Source organism: Rhinoderma darwinii, chromosome 8 (genome assembly GCF_050947455.1).
Source record: "Rhinoderma darwinii isolate aRhiDar2 chromosome 8, aRhiDar2.hap1, whole genome shotgun sequence".
NCBI classification, from domain to species: Eukaryota; Metazoa; Chordata; class Amphibia; order Anura; family Rhinodermatidae; genus Rhinoderma; species Rhinoderma darwinii.
Window position 1 is genome coordinate 112,777,102 of NC_134694.1, and position 17,877 is coordinate 112,794,978.

Below are 17,877 nucleotides of genomic sequence, written 5' to 3' on the forward strand. Positions count from 1 at the left end.
TATTTCTGCACGAGTGTTAAAGGGCTCATCCGCTTTGGACAATCCCTTTTTTTTTTTTACAAGCTGATCACAGGGTGTCCTGTTGTTAAGATCAGATGTAATCTGTGGAGGAACCTGGCAGTATTTAATTTCCCTGCAGCGCTACTACAGGAAAAATGAAGTATTACACAATTCCATTTGAAATCAATGGGCTGTCTGTGTGATACATGGGGGTGCAGGGACCTCCAGAGTGAGAAATGATCTTTGTGGCTGCTTTCCGCTCTGTTTTCTCATGACCCCCTTGGATCTGGAGAACATCTCTACGTTGATCTTCTTGACCTTCAACCAACCTTATTGCCCTTGGCTGCGAGGCCCTTCTACCAAAAAAATGTACCCCTTTGGTTTCAGGAAAAGCACCTGTTTTATTAAACTAATGCCCCACCAAACCAGAGGGAAATTATCCCATTCCCTATCAGTATACATATCGCTACCTAGAACAGTCATTATCTATAGTTGTCCCCTATGTTCTTTCAACATTTTGACAACCTTGCCCATTCAGCTTTGATATAATTGCTCCTCTAGCAATCTAAAAGTTTACATATTTTTGCAAAGGACCATTTTCATTCATTGTGTTTACAAATTACAACCCATTCTATATTTGAGAGATTGATGGGCTTACACGCCTCCACCTGACGCTAGATGCACTATTTGGATACAACCTGATCAGGCATATAATCTGGACTCTGACGTTCGAGTTATTCAAGAATAATATATAGAACATACCGATAAATGTTGTTTGACTTTCCCCAAGCTCCATCTGAAAGCTTTTTTCACGTCTTTATTTTTCAAGCTATAGATCAGGGGATTTAGCATCGGGACAGCAGCCGTGTTAAAAAGAGCAAAATATTTTTGGGAATCCAAGGTGCTCCATAAATTTGGTGTCAGATATTGACCAATAAGGGTGGTGTTGAGCAAGATGAAGGCCGTCAAGTGTGAGGAACATGTGTAGAAGGCTTTGCGTCTTCCGATACGGCTCCGTATCTTCAGTATGGTGAGAATTATAAAAATATAGGGAATAAACGTAAGAAGAAATGGAGTCCCGTTGATAAGAAACAAAACTTCTAAAAAGAATAACTTTTCTAAAAAGGAGGTATCGTTACAGGAAATTCTCATCAGTGGAATAATGTCACAGAAGAAGTGGTTGATTTCAATGGTAGAATAGCAAGAGAAGCTATAGATGATCCCAACCGGTGGAATGATTTGCAAAAATCCCAACACCCAGCAGGTAGAAGCTAATAGGCTACATGTTCTGGTGTTCATAACCATGTGATACCGTAAAGGGTTACAGATGGCCACATAGCGGTCACAGCTCATAGCCGCCAGTATGAGTAGCTCGTGACCCGCCAAAGACCCAAACATGTACATCTGTATCATGCAAGAAAGATAAGAAACCGACTTGTCTCGGGTAATGAAACTTGATAAGATCTTGTGTAAAGTGACCGTGGAACAAGACATGTCTACTATGGACAAGTTACCCAGGAAAAAATACATCGGAGTATGGAGGCGACGATCAAGACAAACCAACAAGAGAAGGATCATGTTACCCCCAAGAGTTATCAGATAGATCAGGAGGAACATGGGAACCTGAAGCTCCGGAACATCGGTGATCCCTTTTATGATGAAGTATTTGACCATCGTCTGGTTGGGATCCATCTTCGAGATCTGCAAGAAACACCAGAGAAAGTAACTTCAAATTTGTCAGGATTTTCGTAGGAATGATCGTAGGGACGAATGTTACTGAAGCTGAAGAAGGAAGAATTCCTAAAATATCTGTAATTATGGTAAGTTCTTAATGTTAGAATAAAGATCTCACACTTTACAGCAATGGTTAATGAATGTGTCCTGATTTATTTATTTATCTAGGAGATGTATGTAGATATTGATTTGATTTAGATTTATCTTCTGTTCATTCACTTAGTTGTTTTTTTTAATCAATTAATAAAATGCAATCAACACTTCTATTTTTGAAAGCATTCCTCAAAAATCTTCTGCACAGTACTGTATATCTATCTATCTCTCTCATATCTATCATCTATCTATCTATCTATCTATCTATCTATCTATCTATCTCATATCTATCTATCTATCTATCTATCTATCTATCTATCTATCTATCTATCTATCTATCTATCTATCTATATATCTCTATCTATCTATCTATCTATCTATCTATCTATCTATCTATCTATCTATCTCATATCTATCTATCTATCTATCTCATATCATCTATCTATCTATCTATCTATCTATCTCATATCTATCTATCTATCTATCTATCTATCTATCTATCTATCTATCTCATATCTATCTATCTATCTATCTATCTATCTATCTATCTATCTATCTCATATCTATCTATCTCATATCTATCTATCTATCTATCTATCTATCTATCTATCTATCTATCTATCTATCTATCTATCTATCTCATATCTTGATTCGCTTCCATAGATTACTGTGTTTCTCACGCATTCCTTATGTCACGTTTACTCTGAACCAAAGTGTTAATAAAAATATATACTTTCTCGGATTTTCAGCTATATGTTGCTTAAAAAGTAGAATAATATCACTTTTTTGCCTTCCTTCCATCATTAGGCTCCATTCCTGGTTTTGCCTACAAAAGTACTAACTACAGGGGCCCTTGATGTGTCCTCGGACTTGTAGAGTATATGTCAGTCGTCTGCAGACGTTTGTCACACTTACCTGCTGATCCACTCGGACCCGGAGGCGTCACTCTCATATAGCGATGTAATATTAATAATATATTGATGGTCATGTATCTTTCTTCCGCTGCACCGGGTGACTTATTATAAGCAGATAATGGATGCTGGTATTGTCTTCAATGTGATCTGCTTTTCCCTTATAGTTTGATATTGATCTGGCTGTATATATAATACAACACGTCAGTGATAATTAATCCCCGGGTATTCGTTACCGTAGCCGGATTCACACAGTAATTAAGGCCTGGGCTATACATAACATGTATACAATCCAATTACCACGATGATTAGGAAATGTCAACATCAGTAGTGTTGAAATTGTACCTCCCTTACATTAGCTGGGTGGCGTACATGTACATCAATAATGAGGCATAGAGAATAGAAAAAGAAGGGACCAATGAGAGGCGCTGCTAATATCTAAATAGGTTTTTATTAAGATTATTGGTAGGCTACGCGTTTCGACGCAGGAATTGCGTCTTCATCAGGCCTGATGAAGACGCAATTCCTGCGTCGAAACGCGTAGCCTACCAATAATCTTAATAAAAACCTATTTAGATATTAGCAGCGCCTCTCATTGGTCCCTCCTTTTTCTATTCTCTAACCTCTTCATTGACGGTGAACTCCCGTTCACCGGCCTCTGGACCTTGGCAGCAGCTATACCTCGTACCTGGCTGTACCCACCCTGGGTGTGTCTCCTCATCACATATCCCTACAGCAGTGTGCTTTTTGGAGATCGTTCCACACCGTTCAACAGTGTTGTGCCTGGTCAGCATAACCCGACTAGGTGAGTGCAAATTGCCCTAGTATTGTTGCTTCCATGACCATCGGATAATTGCACTATGTGGCGCAGTGTGTTTTTTCTTCTTTTCTAATAATGAGGCATGTCTTTAATAAATTTGGCGCATCTTATGACTCCTCGGCCGCGCATTTTTCAGAATTGTCGAGGTAAGTGTACAAAGTTTTAACAAACCCCAGAATGAACTCAGACCCCCTAAAAAAAAACAGAATGCACTCAGACCCCCAGAATAAATACAGACCTTAGAAAATACCCCCAAAATACAGAACTCATACCAGATCCCGAAATAAATTAAAACCCCAGAATAAATATAGACACCAGAACAAATACAAACCCCCACACTAGACCCCGAAACTAATTCAGACTTCCGAATAAGAACATTCTCCAGAATACATACCCAAAAATAAATACAGGCACAGACTAGACCCCTAAATACAGACCCCCCGAGCACAATCTAGACTGCAAAATAAATACAGACCAGACCCCAGAAAAAATACAAACTACAGACCCCAGAAAAAATACAACCTCCAGACCAGACACCAGAATAAATACAAACCCAACTTTAGAACAAATAAGTCAGCGGACACTGAAATACATACAGACCCCAAACCAAACCTCCTAAAGATCCCGAGAATAAATACAGACCAAACCCTGAAAATATCAGACCCCAAAATAACGACAGAACCCAGAATAAATATAGACTGCAAAACAGACCCCTAAATACAGACCATAAATACTCACCCCAGAAGAACTATAGACCCCTAAATACAGACTCCAGAATAGCGACAATATAGACCCCCTAAATACAGACTCCAGAATAGCGACAATATAGACCCCCTAAATACAGACTCCAGAATAGCGACAATATAGACCCCCTAAATACAGACTCCAGAATAGCGACAATATAGACCCCCTAAATACAGACTCCAGAATAGCGACAATATAGACCCCCTAAATACAGACTCCAGAATAGCGACAATATAGACCCCTAAATACAGACTCCAGAATAGCGACAATATAGACCCCCTAAATACAGACGCCAAACCAGACCCCACACATCAGACACATAATATTACACACAGACATTACACAGACACATAATATTACACACGCACATCACAGACACATAATATTACACACACACATCAGACACATATTACACACAGCATTACACAGACACATATTACACACAGCATTACACAGACACATAATATCACACACATCACACAGACACATATTACACACATACATCACACACACATATTACACACATGCATCACACAGACACATATTACACACATACATCACACACACATATTACACACATGCATCACACAGACACATATTACACACATGCATCACACAGACACATATTACACACATACATCACAGACACATATTACACACACACACACACACACACACACACACATCACAGACACATAATATTACACACACACACATCACAGACACATAATATTACACACACACACATCAGACACATATTACACACAGCATTACACAGACACATAATATCACACACATCACACAGACACATATTACACACATACATCACACAGACACATATTACACACACATCACACAGACACATAATATTACACACACACATCACACAGACACACATATTACACACACACCTCACAGACACATATTACACACAGACATTACACAGACACATAATATTACACACACACATCACAGACACATAATATTACACACAGCATTACACAGACACATAATATCACACACATCACACAGACACATATTACACACATACATCACACAGACACATATTACACACATACATCACACAGACACATATTACACACATACATCACACAGACACATATTACACACATACATCACACAGACACATATTACACACATGCATCACACAGACACATATTACACACATGCATCACACAGACACATATATTACACACACTTCACACAGACACATATTACACATACATCACACAGACACATATTACACACATACATCACACAGACACATATTACACACACTTCACACAGACACATATTACACACACATCACACAGACACATATTACACACATGCATCACACAGACACATATTACACACATACATGACACAGACACATATTACACACATGCATCACACAGACACATATTACACACACATCACACAGACACATAATATTACACACACACACACATCACACAGACACACATATTACACACACACATCACAGACACATATTACACACAGACATTACACAGACACATAATATTACAGACACACATCACAGACACATAATATTACACACACATCACACAGACACATAATATTACACACACACACACACACATCACAGACACATATTACACACAGCATTACACAGACACATAATATCACACACATCACACAGACACATATTACACACATACATCACACAGACACATATTACACACACACATACATCACACAGACACATATTACACACATACATCACACAGACACATATTACACACACACATACATCACACAGACACATATTACACACACTTCACACAGACACATTACACACATACATCACAGACACATAATATTACACACACACACACACACACACATCACAGACACACACACACATCACAGACACATAATATTACACACACACACATCACAGACACATAATATTACACACACACACACACATCAGACACATTACACACAGCATTACACAGACACATAATATCACACACATCACACAGACACATATTACACACATACATCACACAGACACATATTACACACATGCATCACACAGACACATATTACACACATGCATCACACAGACACATATTACACACACTTCACACAGACACATATTACACACATACATCACACAGACACATATTACACACATACATCACACAGACACATATTACACACATACATCACACAGACACATTACACACATGCATCACACAGACACATTACACACATGCTTCACACAGACACATATTACACACATACATCACACAGACACATATTACACACACTTCACACAGACACATAATATTACACACACACATCACACAGACACACATATTACACACACACATCACAGACACATATTACACACAGACATTACACAGACACATAATATTACACACACACATCACAGACACATAATATTACACACACATCACACAGACACATAATATTACACACACACATCACAGACACATAATATTACACACACATCACACAGACACATAATATTACACACACACATCACAGACACATAATATTACACACACATCACACAGACACATAATATTACACACACACATCACAGACACATAATATTACACACACACACATCACGCAGACACATATTACACACATCACAGACACATTACACACAGACATATTACACACATCACACACATATTACACACACATTACACAGACACATAATATTACACATCACACAGACACAATATTATACACACTCACACTCACATCACACAGACACATAATATTAGACACACACATCACACACACATATTACACACACACATCAGACAGACACATTACACATCACACACACACATTACACACACACACACATCAGACAGACACATATTACACACACACATCACACACCATACACACACGTCAAATTACACACTCTCACAGTCTTCTTACTTCTCACCCCCTGTGGTGCTTTGCAGTTCCGCCCCCCGGTTTCAGGACCTGAACAGACATTGTGGCCAAAGCTGTGCGGGTCCTTCGGCAGGTCCTGCATACATTTGTGCCTATAGGGATTATTGCACATTTTCAATAATACCCAAATACAGGGTTGTGCAGGAGTGTAAGACTGGAGGCTGAATTGCCACCCTCTGTAGTACTGGCAGAGCGCCACCTAAGGTGAGATCTTCATCTGGTGTCCGGTGCAAATACCACACATTGTACTACATCACAAACAGATTCTTTATACCAGGGGCGTACAGTCCACCAGAGGATCCTCTCAGGGGCCCAAGTTCTGATACAATAATTGTCCCCAAATAGCCAGCAGAAGACAACCCCATTTGAAGCCAATCACTTGCTGCAATGGACAATTTTACAGAGTTAGGCTCTGTTCACATCGGCATCAAAGGGTCCGTTTAGAACATCTGTTGTAGTTCCTGTCAGATTTGACAGGAACAATAGAATTGAATGCAACACTGTTCTTATCGTCAAAACGACAAACATCGCAACGGATCCCGATAAACCCCATTATAAGTCAATGTGGTTGGTCTGACGCTGGTGGCCCGACTTTGCCTCTGTGTCCTGGCTTCTATTATGAACAGAAACTAAAATCACAAATAACCTGCTCGTACAATGTGTACGGAAAGTCTTCAGACTTCACTTTTTTCACATTTTGTTATGTTGGGTTCTTGTGCTACAATAACAAAAATTCATGTTTTTCCCCCTCATTCTGCACTCAATACCCCATGATGACAACGTGATAACAGAATGTTAGAAATCTTTGCTAATTTATTGAAAAGGAAAAAATAAAATATTACATTGACATAAGTATTCAGACCCTTTATTCAGGACTTAGTTGAAGCCCCTTTGGCAGTGATAATGGCCTCCAGTCTTCTTGGGTTTGATGCCGCAAGGTTTGCACACCTGGATTTGGAGATTTTCTGCCATTCTTCTCTCCAGATCCTCTCAAGTTCTGTTAAGTTGGATGGGGACGTCGGTGGACAGACATTTTCAGGTATGTTCAGAGATGTTCGATTGGGTTCAAGTCAGGACTCTGGCTGGGCCACACAAGGATCTTCACAGAGGTGTCCCTAAGCCACTCTTGTGTTGTCTTGGCTGTGTGCTTGTTGGAAGGTGAACCTACGGCCCAGTCTGTGGTCCAGACAACTTTGGATCAGGTTTTCATTGAGAATATTTCTGTACTTTGCTCCATTCATCTTTCCCTCAACCATGACCAGTCTCCCTGTCCCAGTCACTGAAAAACACCCCCCACAGCATGATAGTGCCACCAACTTGCTTCACTGTAGGGATGGTATTGGGCAGCTGATGAGCAGTGCCTGGATTCTTCCAGACATGACACTTAGAATTGAGGCCAAAAAGTTCAATCTTGGTTTCATCAGACCACAGAATCTTGTTTCTCACAGTCTGAGGGTCCTCCAGTTGGGCTTTCATGTGCCTTTTACTGAGGAGAGGCTTCCTTCTGGTCACTCTGCCATAAAGCCTACATTGGTGGAGTGCAGAAGTGATGGCTGACCACCTGAAAGTTTCTCCCATTTGCACGCAGGATCTTCGGACCTCAGCCAGAGTGACCACCAATTACTTAGTTTGGTGGGACAGCCAGCTCTAGGAAGAGTCCTGGTTGTTCCAAACTTCTTCCATTTAAGAATTATGGAGGTCACTGTGCTCTTGGGAACTCTTAGTGCAGCAGAAATTTTTGTTGTACCCTTCTCCAGATTTGTGACTCCACACAATCATGCCTCTGAGCTCTACAGGCAGTTCTTTCCTCTTCATGGCTTGGTTTTTGCTCTGATATGCATTGTCAGCTGTGAGACCTTATATAGACAGGGGTGTGTCTTTCCAAATCATGTCCAATCAAATGAATTTACCACAGGTGGACTCCAATCAAGGTGTAGAAACATTTCAAAGATGATCTAGAGAAATGGGAGGCCCCCAGAGCTAAACTTCAAGTGTCATAGCAAAGGGTCTGAATAATTATGTCCATGCGAAGTTTGAGTTTTTCATTTTTAATAAATTTGCAAAACTTAAATGGCTTTTATTTTAGCGCAAGGCTTCAACATAACAAAATGTGAAAAAAGGGAAATCTATCTGATCAGGTAGGAATTTAGGGGCAAGTGGCAAGTGGCACTGAAAAATGGGGTCCATCCCGGTTCTTGTTTATGTCACCGTACTATTCTGGTTACAGGACCGTCCTATCTATCGCAGAACAAAAGGGACTTGTGGCCCTTTCCTTATTTGCTAATGTGGAGGTCCCCGTTGATAGAAAGCCTCGTGCAGGATGACACCACCCATGGAGAAGGATGGGTCAACCTTATTTGGAACTCTTTCTTCATGAGTCCCATTAGCAGCTGCTTAGGCTGCCTCAGTGGTGTCTACAGCCATGTATATGACCAACCCTGAATAACCACTTTATTAGAGACCCTGGCCCTTTCAAGATTGGATCTTTCCTGTATGGAAATTAGACACGTCACCCCGGAGTGCAGCATGAAATCATGTGAGCAGGTTTTCCGTGGATCAATTTCAGTGTAAATCAACATTAGAATGGAAATATCGAGTGACCTGAGCAACTTCGAAGCAGGCATGGTTATTGGTGCTAGACTAGCCGGGGGCCAGCATTTCAAAAACTGCCAACCTTGTGGGTTTTTTCGTGCAATGGTGTCGAGAGTAAACCAAGAATGATGAGATCGAGTAAAAACATCCCGCGAAAGGATTCTGCGGACGTCAACAACTCGTCTATCAAAAGGTTCAGAGCAGGATGTAAAGAATGTTATGGAGAACAGGTGGTGCACAGTCAAGCCAATTGCAGCCGAATACAACGCTGCAACTACCTATACTTGCATACTATTTGCAATGCCACGGAGGGCCCAAAATACAATAAAGCATATAAAGCAATATTTCCTGTAACTTAAAGGGGTATTCCGGTTACAACAAGTTATCCCCTATCCGTAGGGCAAGGGGTAACTTGCTGATCGGTGGGTGTCCGACAGCTCGGACCCCCACCGTTTACGAGAACGGGAAGCCAGAAGTTGCCCGAACTCCAAGTTTGAACCGAGCGGCAGGTCGCTCATGCGCTCTGCCGCTCCATTCATTCTTTATGGGAGTGACGGAGATAGCCGAGTGAAGTGTTTGGCTTTTTCCGGCGCTGCCATATAGAATGAATGAAGCGGCAGTGCGTATGAGCGACCTGCCGCTTGGTTCAAACTTGGGGTTCGGTCTCCATTCCCTGTTCTCATAAACAGTGGGGATCCGAGATGTCAAATACCAACTTGTTGTAACCGGAATACCCCTTTAAATATGCAATTCCTGCATGTTTCATCTCTAATAAAGTGGCCATTCAGTTTATGCGTGTAAAGATAATGAGCCCAAGGAACCCCAGTCTGGCATTGCCGTACAGGCACTGAGCATAACGGGAATGTTGGGTTTCTGCAGAATTATAAATGCAGCTCTGGGTGCGAATTTTACTGTAATATATGCCATACCTAAGTTTCTGAATTAAATTATCATTGTTAAGTTACTTTTACTGATAACAGGTGAATTCCTGATTGGTTTTATTCTCTTAATTTGTCTGGAAATACCCAAGAGAATCTTTACCTGCGGGTTTTAATATCTGTACTCACCACTAATAGCGAGTGATGTGTCTATAAATAAGTGCCCCCTAATTACCAATCAAGGTTTTCACGTGAGGATAGGGAATTACTTACCACTTAGGAGATGGCATATTTATCAGGAGAGACCTGTGTGGTGATCATGCGGAGCACTTGAGCGTCTTCAGCTGGATTCACACATTGAGTGTAATGGTGAATTTAATTTCTAAGGGGTCTATTGATTCTTAATCTTTCTCGTGGTTTTGCAGCAGTTTCTTGCTGGATTCATTCATTGCACCACAGCATCCAGATTAATAATGTCGTTTTATGCAGAAACAGTCCTGCGGATATCTTTTGGATGACTGTCTTTAATAAGGTGTATAAGATTAGGAAAATGGGTCTGCTTTTTTTTTTCTCCAGAAACAGCACCTCTCTTACCCATGGGCCATGTCTGGTATTGCAACTTTGCCTCATTCAAGTGAATGCAGCAATACCCGATGCAATACGTGAACAAGAGTGGAGCTGTTGCAAATCACTGAAATCCCTTTAAATTAAAATGGCCCCAATTTTGCAATTTTTGCTGGTGCTCCTTTGTGAGATTATGGTAAAAATACTCAAATGTTCCATTCTTTTCAGCTTCCCATGTGTCTCTTTCTCCGGTGCACCCATTGAAATGAATGGGCTGCTCATTGATTTTTATGATACGCAGAGCAATGCTGATTTGGAACAAGCGTTCAGCGCTAGGTTCCCTTACCGAAGAAATTGAAAATTGTGGAGCCGCAGAACCCCCCTGTCATAGACTAGTAATTAGGGGACCTAGCAAAAGAGAAGAGGTTGTTGGGTACTCCTATAGGCTACGAACACACACGGCGTAAACACTGCGGATTTTCCCTGTGGTGTTCAGGACGGATACGCTGCGCAGCTTGATGCATCATATCCGCCCCGAACACGGCGTGTGTGGTCGTACCCTCAAAGTAATGAGCTTAGGCTCTATTCACACGTAATTTGCATTGTACATTGGAGGTAAACGTCAGTAAATACTCCCAATGTATAACTCCGAAGGAAGTCTCTGATGTATGGCATACAGGGGCAAACACCGTCCATTGGCTGCCATTATAAAAAAAAAAATTATACATTTTTTGCAGAATGCTTCACTACTTAATACAGTTAAAAAAAAGTAATGCCGTCACATACCCCCCAGGCGTCTGCCAAAAACACACTCCTTTGGCATACATCGGGTCAATGGGGCCCTATGGACACATTCAGCATATGCGCCAGGAGCTTTCTTGGTACATATGCCAAAGGTACACTGAAAACCCAGATAGCTTTATTAACACAGACACGAGAGAAGTGATAAAAGATGTATTATTTTAAAAAAAAAATTATATTATTTATTGTTTTGTTTTAACTTTAAATTATTTTTAGTTATATATATATATATTTATTTTTTTTTAATTTCTCATTTCAGTGTACAATGGCTGGAAAATTCTGTAAGCAAGAAAAGGAAATATTTGGGATAAAATTTAAAAAACAAACTAAAAGATAAAATACTAAAACATTAACACTTACCCCACATGGAAATCTACAATCGATTCTTCCCCAGGGCCATCACCCTGTCTCAATTCAACCAGACCCCTCTAAACATCATTGTATGGCTCTCATTATTATAGAAGTACCCCCAATGTAATACAGTGAAACCTCTTTGAAAAGACCACCCAAAATTGCATTGAAAAATGGGGTAGTCCTCCCAAAGAAAAGGAACAATATACATAGCGGGAACTGAAAACCTGTCACAGGAAATCTAGTTTGCGTTAAGGGGTGGTCTTCTCAAGGAGGTGGTTTTCCCAAGGAGGTGGTCTTCTGGAGAGGTTCCATTGTATATATCTACATCATTCAGATGATTGACTTGGTCACAATGCAAGCGAACCAAACACCAATCAAGTATTTCATCATTAAGGGGATATCGGATGACCCACAACTTCAGCTTCCGATCTTCCTTCTGGTTCTCCTGATTTATCTCTTCATCATATGCGGTAACTTGACCATTCTCATTGCTTGTCAGAACCCTCAGCTCCACACTCCCATGTACTTCTTTCTGGGCAACTTGTCCATACTAGACATCAGTTGTTCCACCATTACGTTGCATAAGATCCTTATACATTTCATTGCCGGCGATAAAACGGTTTCCTTCGCGGCTTGCATGGTGCAGATGCATATGTTTGGCTCCTTAGCTAGCATTAACCTGTTGATATTGGTGGCCATGGGTTATGACCGTTATGTGGCCATCTGTAAGCCCTTACGGTATCATATGGTTATGAGTACTGGAATATGTGCTATCTTGGCCTCTGCCTGTTGGGTTTTGGGGTCTATACAAGTCATTCCTTTCACTGTTCTTGTTTGCCGCTTCTCTTGCTATTCCTCCATTGAGATCAACCACTTCTTCTGTGATATTATGCCTGTCATAAAAATTTCCTGCAATGACACTTCTTTTTTGGAAAAACTTTTCTTCATCGAAGGACTTCTTACAGTGATATTGACTCCATTTCTCTTAACTTTTTTGTCATACATATATATAATACACGCCATACTGAAGATACGTTCAAGCTCCGGAAGACTGAAGGCCTTCTACACGTGTTCCTCACACCTCACGGTGGTCATATTACTATACACAACACTTTTTAGCCAGTATCTGACCCCAAACCTAAGAATCACTTTGGAATCTAAGAAACTTTTTGCTCTTTTTAACACAGCCGCTGTTCCTCTGCTAAATCCAGTGATCTACAGCCTAAATAATAAAGATGTGAAAAGGGCTTTAAAACAGATTCTATGTCGTGCTAAATACAAGTAAATATTACAGCTACTTAGGTCATCCATCAAGTTCAACCTTTCTCAGACCTAAAGTATCCAGAAGGCAAAAAAAAAAACACCCAAAGATTTTTTTTTTTGCCGTACCCCACAAAGGGAATTGGATAATTTCTTGTGGTCAATTTTACACAATTCCCCCCCATCCCTTCTCCTTTTTCTTACTCCTGCCTCTGAGTCTCCTTTTGCAGGATTGGTCACTTTGGGCAATCGCTACCTGTAAGAATGGTCCCTTAACAATAAGCTGGTCGCAGAGGATCCTCCTGCTGGAACCCCCAGCAGTAAGTGCTCAATTTCCCTTCAGCGCTACCACAGGAGAAATTTAGCATTACACAGTTCCCTTTCAAATGCCTGCTACCCTCATAGGTAAGTCTGTTACTTTAGGCCATAGTCTTCTGTCACTTAAAGGGGTTTTCTCATAATCAATATTTATCACCTATCCAGGGGCGTAGCTAGGGGGGGCAGGCGGGGCATGTGCCCCGGGCGCAACTACAAGGGAAAGAAGGGGGAGGTGCCGACCAGGGGAGTGGAGGCATGTGCCCTCCGGGCCGGTACCCCCATAGACATTTAGTGCCGTGGGCAGCGCATGGGACAGGAGCGGGAGCTGTGTAATGTATGCACGATGTTCTCCTGCACAGGCAGAGCGTGTGTGCTCCAGGCGGCTGCATTATACGTCACATGTGACGTCATATAATGCAGCCGGCCATACACTCTGCCTGTGTGGAGAACACCGTTGAAGTGTTCAGCCCCAGCTAGCAGACAGGCAGGGAGGATGGAGGAAGAGAGGGCTGGGGAGGAGTGGTCTTACACACAGCTCTCCTCCTGCCTAGGAGTAGGATCTGCCCTATTTTTGAGGGAACGGCGGCACGGTTCCGTTAAAACAACAGAAGTGTGCATGGACCCATTGAAATGAATGTGTCAGGGTGCTATCAGTGACAACAACGGATAGCACCCTGATGAAAAAAAACTGAAGTGGGCATGAGGTCTAAGGCCTCAAGCACACATCCGTTGCCATTTAGACGGCTGCATATCACGGATCCGCAAAACAAGGACCGCACATAGAACTTTACTGCATGTAAAATGTACAAATGGCTTTATGCTTCAGTTACATTAAAGTAAAAGTGAAAAAAAAAGTTACACCTCATTGATTGGTTGAGAAAGCAAACATGGTGAGTGGGAAAGAGATGTCGGGAAAGAGTTTGGGGGGGGGGGGGCGCCAAGATGAATCTTTTCCCCGGGTGCAGGAGAACCTAGCTACGCCTCTGACCTAGCTACAGGATTTTTATGGGGCTGCCGAAGATAGGCCTCGGCAGCCCCATAGAAATTAATGGAGCGGTCGCTGAGCTTGCCCAGTACCGCTCCATTCCTATGGGGCTCCCAGAAATGCCAAGTTAAGCCCATTCTCGTGATCGGTGGGGTCTGAGTGGTCGGACCCCCACCGATAAGATATTTTTCACCTATCCTGTGGAGAGATGATAAATATTAATCATGGGAAAACCCCTTAAGGTGTTGTCTTTTACATAGGCCTTAAAAAGGTTTATGAATGTAACACAGGGAGTCCTACTTCTTGGACACGGCTCATCTGTACTTTATACAGACGACCCATTGATTTTAATAGGCATCATGTAATAAAAGACAGTTCATTTACCAGTATAAGTTTTTGGAGTGTTTGAGGGAACCAGAGCACCCGGACCAAACCCAATAAAACCTGGGAAGAATATACACGCTTCATGCAGACGTTGTCTTTGACTTTTGTAGGGCACACTATGTAGGCATTAAAGCAGCATTGTGAGGCTCTGTCCAGGCACTCTATGGCACTAGTTATCATTTATAAACTCCTTTATACAAAAAAACAACAGGGAATAAAAAAAAAGTGTTGGAATTGGGGGTTACAAGAAATAATACATATGTGATGCCCTCAGAGAAGATGGGATTAGAAAGTCTTCTCGAGGCATTAGGTGGTGTCATTATCAGACATTTTCTAGCTAGTTGAATACTTGTATCTGTGGCTTTCATTAGGGCTCAACTGAAAACTGGATGAAACAAAATGAAAAAAGAAGAAATGAAAGATATATTCTACGGAGATCACTTGACTTGAATTCTACGTTTGGGTTGGGGTTGTGCCATCAATAGAAATGGCAATATATAAACTGAATATACATTTAGAGTAACTTTGTAAAGTATTGTTATTAAAAAAAAATCCTCGCAGAAATATGGCAATTATCTGCTTGTAATAGCGCCCCCTGGTGTTCAAATGTGCAGCTTCTGCTCTTATCAGAGAAACAGACAGAGAAAGGAAGCCGGGCATGGGCAGTAAGAGGTATAAAGACTGCAAGTAGTGGGGAGAATAGCCATTAGATAAGCACTTCACTGCTTGTGCTGAACCATAAGTCCTTATCTCTGTCCTTGATAAGGAGGAGAGCAGCACCGACTTTACGTGCAAAGCCGATCAGAAACTAAGGGGCACAGCGCTCTCCTGAGCATTTCTGATGCGTCTTTTCAGCAATCGATGAGGGTCTCAGCGCTCAGACCCCCGCTGATCAAAACTTCTTACTTTTTTCATGTCAAAAGTTTTATTAAAGTTTATTTCCAATTTAATAATATGTCCACTTTTTGAGGTTGTTGATCTTGGCATGATGGTTCCTAAGGTCAGAAGTCAAGACATTTTCTTCTCTGTAGTGTACCCAAGTCAAGGACCGGTATCTGTCATGGGCATACAAAGAAATTATAGAGACCCAGAGCAAAACTCAGAATAAGCCCCACTGAAAGCCAATTTAACTACACCTTTATTAAAGTTATTTTCACCATTCTGTTTTAAGGCCCAAAAATTGGTGCTGATTAATCTCATAATATATCTGTATAGAGTTCTGCTTTTCTGACTTGATGAATGATATAATTCTGGCTGACTGTAGTCACCACTAGGGGGAGCTAACTCTATATGGATTTATACTTCTAGGTTTGAATGGGAGCTGTACAAATGTGACTGCACAGAGCTCCTCCTGGTAGTGTCTGCAGGTAGCTTATAGGACAGAGACATGTTAAGCAGGGGGAGGAATACAACGCTGGGTCCTCCCCCCAGGACCCAACAACAGTTGCATGCTATGCCTTTAGGGTAGACTTGACATGTAGAATTATATTCCCACCGCCAGAGAATCTTTATTGGTATAGGTCTGTAAGGACGGATACACAGGGCCTCTACACCTGTATTTATACCACCTGTGATGTCATAGGATTGATGCATTATGATGTTATAAATGGATTATAAAGTTACATGCAATTTTATAAAGTTTCATTATTCACATTAGAATGGAGAACTATGTGATGGAACTGGTTTGTCAATAAATCATATATACTGGGGGGACCCCCACCTACCATGTGCCATTTATAATACTGGTGTCATCTTATGTGGTAGGGCTTTTGTTTGGGAACTGGTCTCATTGAACCACATTATTGGTAGCACTGATGGATCTGGCGGACCCAAGATTTATGAGAACGTGCAAAACCCGGGACCGTGGATATCATGAATGTCATACAGTGTCTCTATGAGGTCACCTCTAATGAAATGATGACTGGACCTTACATTTGTGCTCATTTATAAACATAGGCTTATATTCTGTTGAAGGATTTTCCGAATTGTACCATTTTTGCAAATAAAAAAGTGTCAATAAAATTACCCTTTTTACAAATGTGCCCTCAACGAGTCAACATATATACACCGCAGAAATGTCTGCCATCACCGGGCAATGTATATGAATAACGGCAGTTTCTTCTTTTTTTGAGGATACAAAACACCATAAAGATATTTTATCCTATAAATATTCCGTTTGTTTGGTTATTTGGTCATTGGTTGCTGGACAGTTTTCTTGAACTTGGAACTAATAAACAGTTAAACATTGACTGCTTATGAGAATAATCCAACCCCAGATGAAGATAAAGTATAAATGACACTCATCTGTCAGTCATTCCATTGCATAACACTACATTAGGCCTCTGCCTGACCTGAAATGGCTGATATACTGGGAAAGAGGGTCACTGCTGTGGCTAGAAAGGGGAGGGCCTGCTGTGACTGCTGGAGGAGAAGGGTCCTAATATGACT

General features: G+C 41.1%; 2 protein-coding genes across 2 annotated transcripts; one reads left to right on the plus strand and one right to left on the minus strand.

Moving 5' to 3' along the window:
- Positions 1–738: 738 nt before the first annotated feature.
- On the minus strand, positions 739–1,692 carry LOC142660045 (olfactory receptor 5AR1-like). The gene has a single exon (XM_075836696.1). It carries the CDS (start codon positions 1,690–1,692, stop codon positions 739–741), a length of 954 nt encoding a protein of 317 aa, XP_075692811.1.
- An 11,142-nt stretch (positions 1,693–12,834) lies between these two features.
- On the plus strand, positions 12,835–13,767 carry LOC142658879 (olfactory receptor 1N1-like). The gene has a single exon (XM_075834493.1). The coding sequence runs from the start codon at positions 12,835–12,837 to the stop codon at positions 13,765–13,767; it is 933 nt and encodes a 310-aa protein (XP_075690608.1).
- Positions 13,768–17,877: the final 4,110 nt, after the last annotated feature.

Bases quoted from the DNA above. Each gene is read 5' to 3' on its own strand.
- LOC142660045 (XM_075836696.1), bottom strand. From the start codon at position 1,692: ATGGATCCCAACCAGACGATGGTCAAATACTTCATCATAAAAGGGATC.
- LOC142658879 (XM_075834493.1), top strand. From the start codon at position 12,835: ATGCAAGCGAACCAAACACCAATCAAGTATTTCATCATTAAGGGGATA.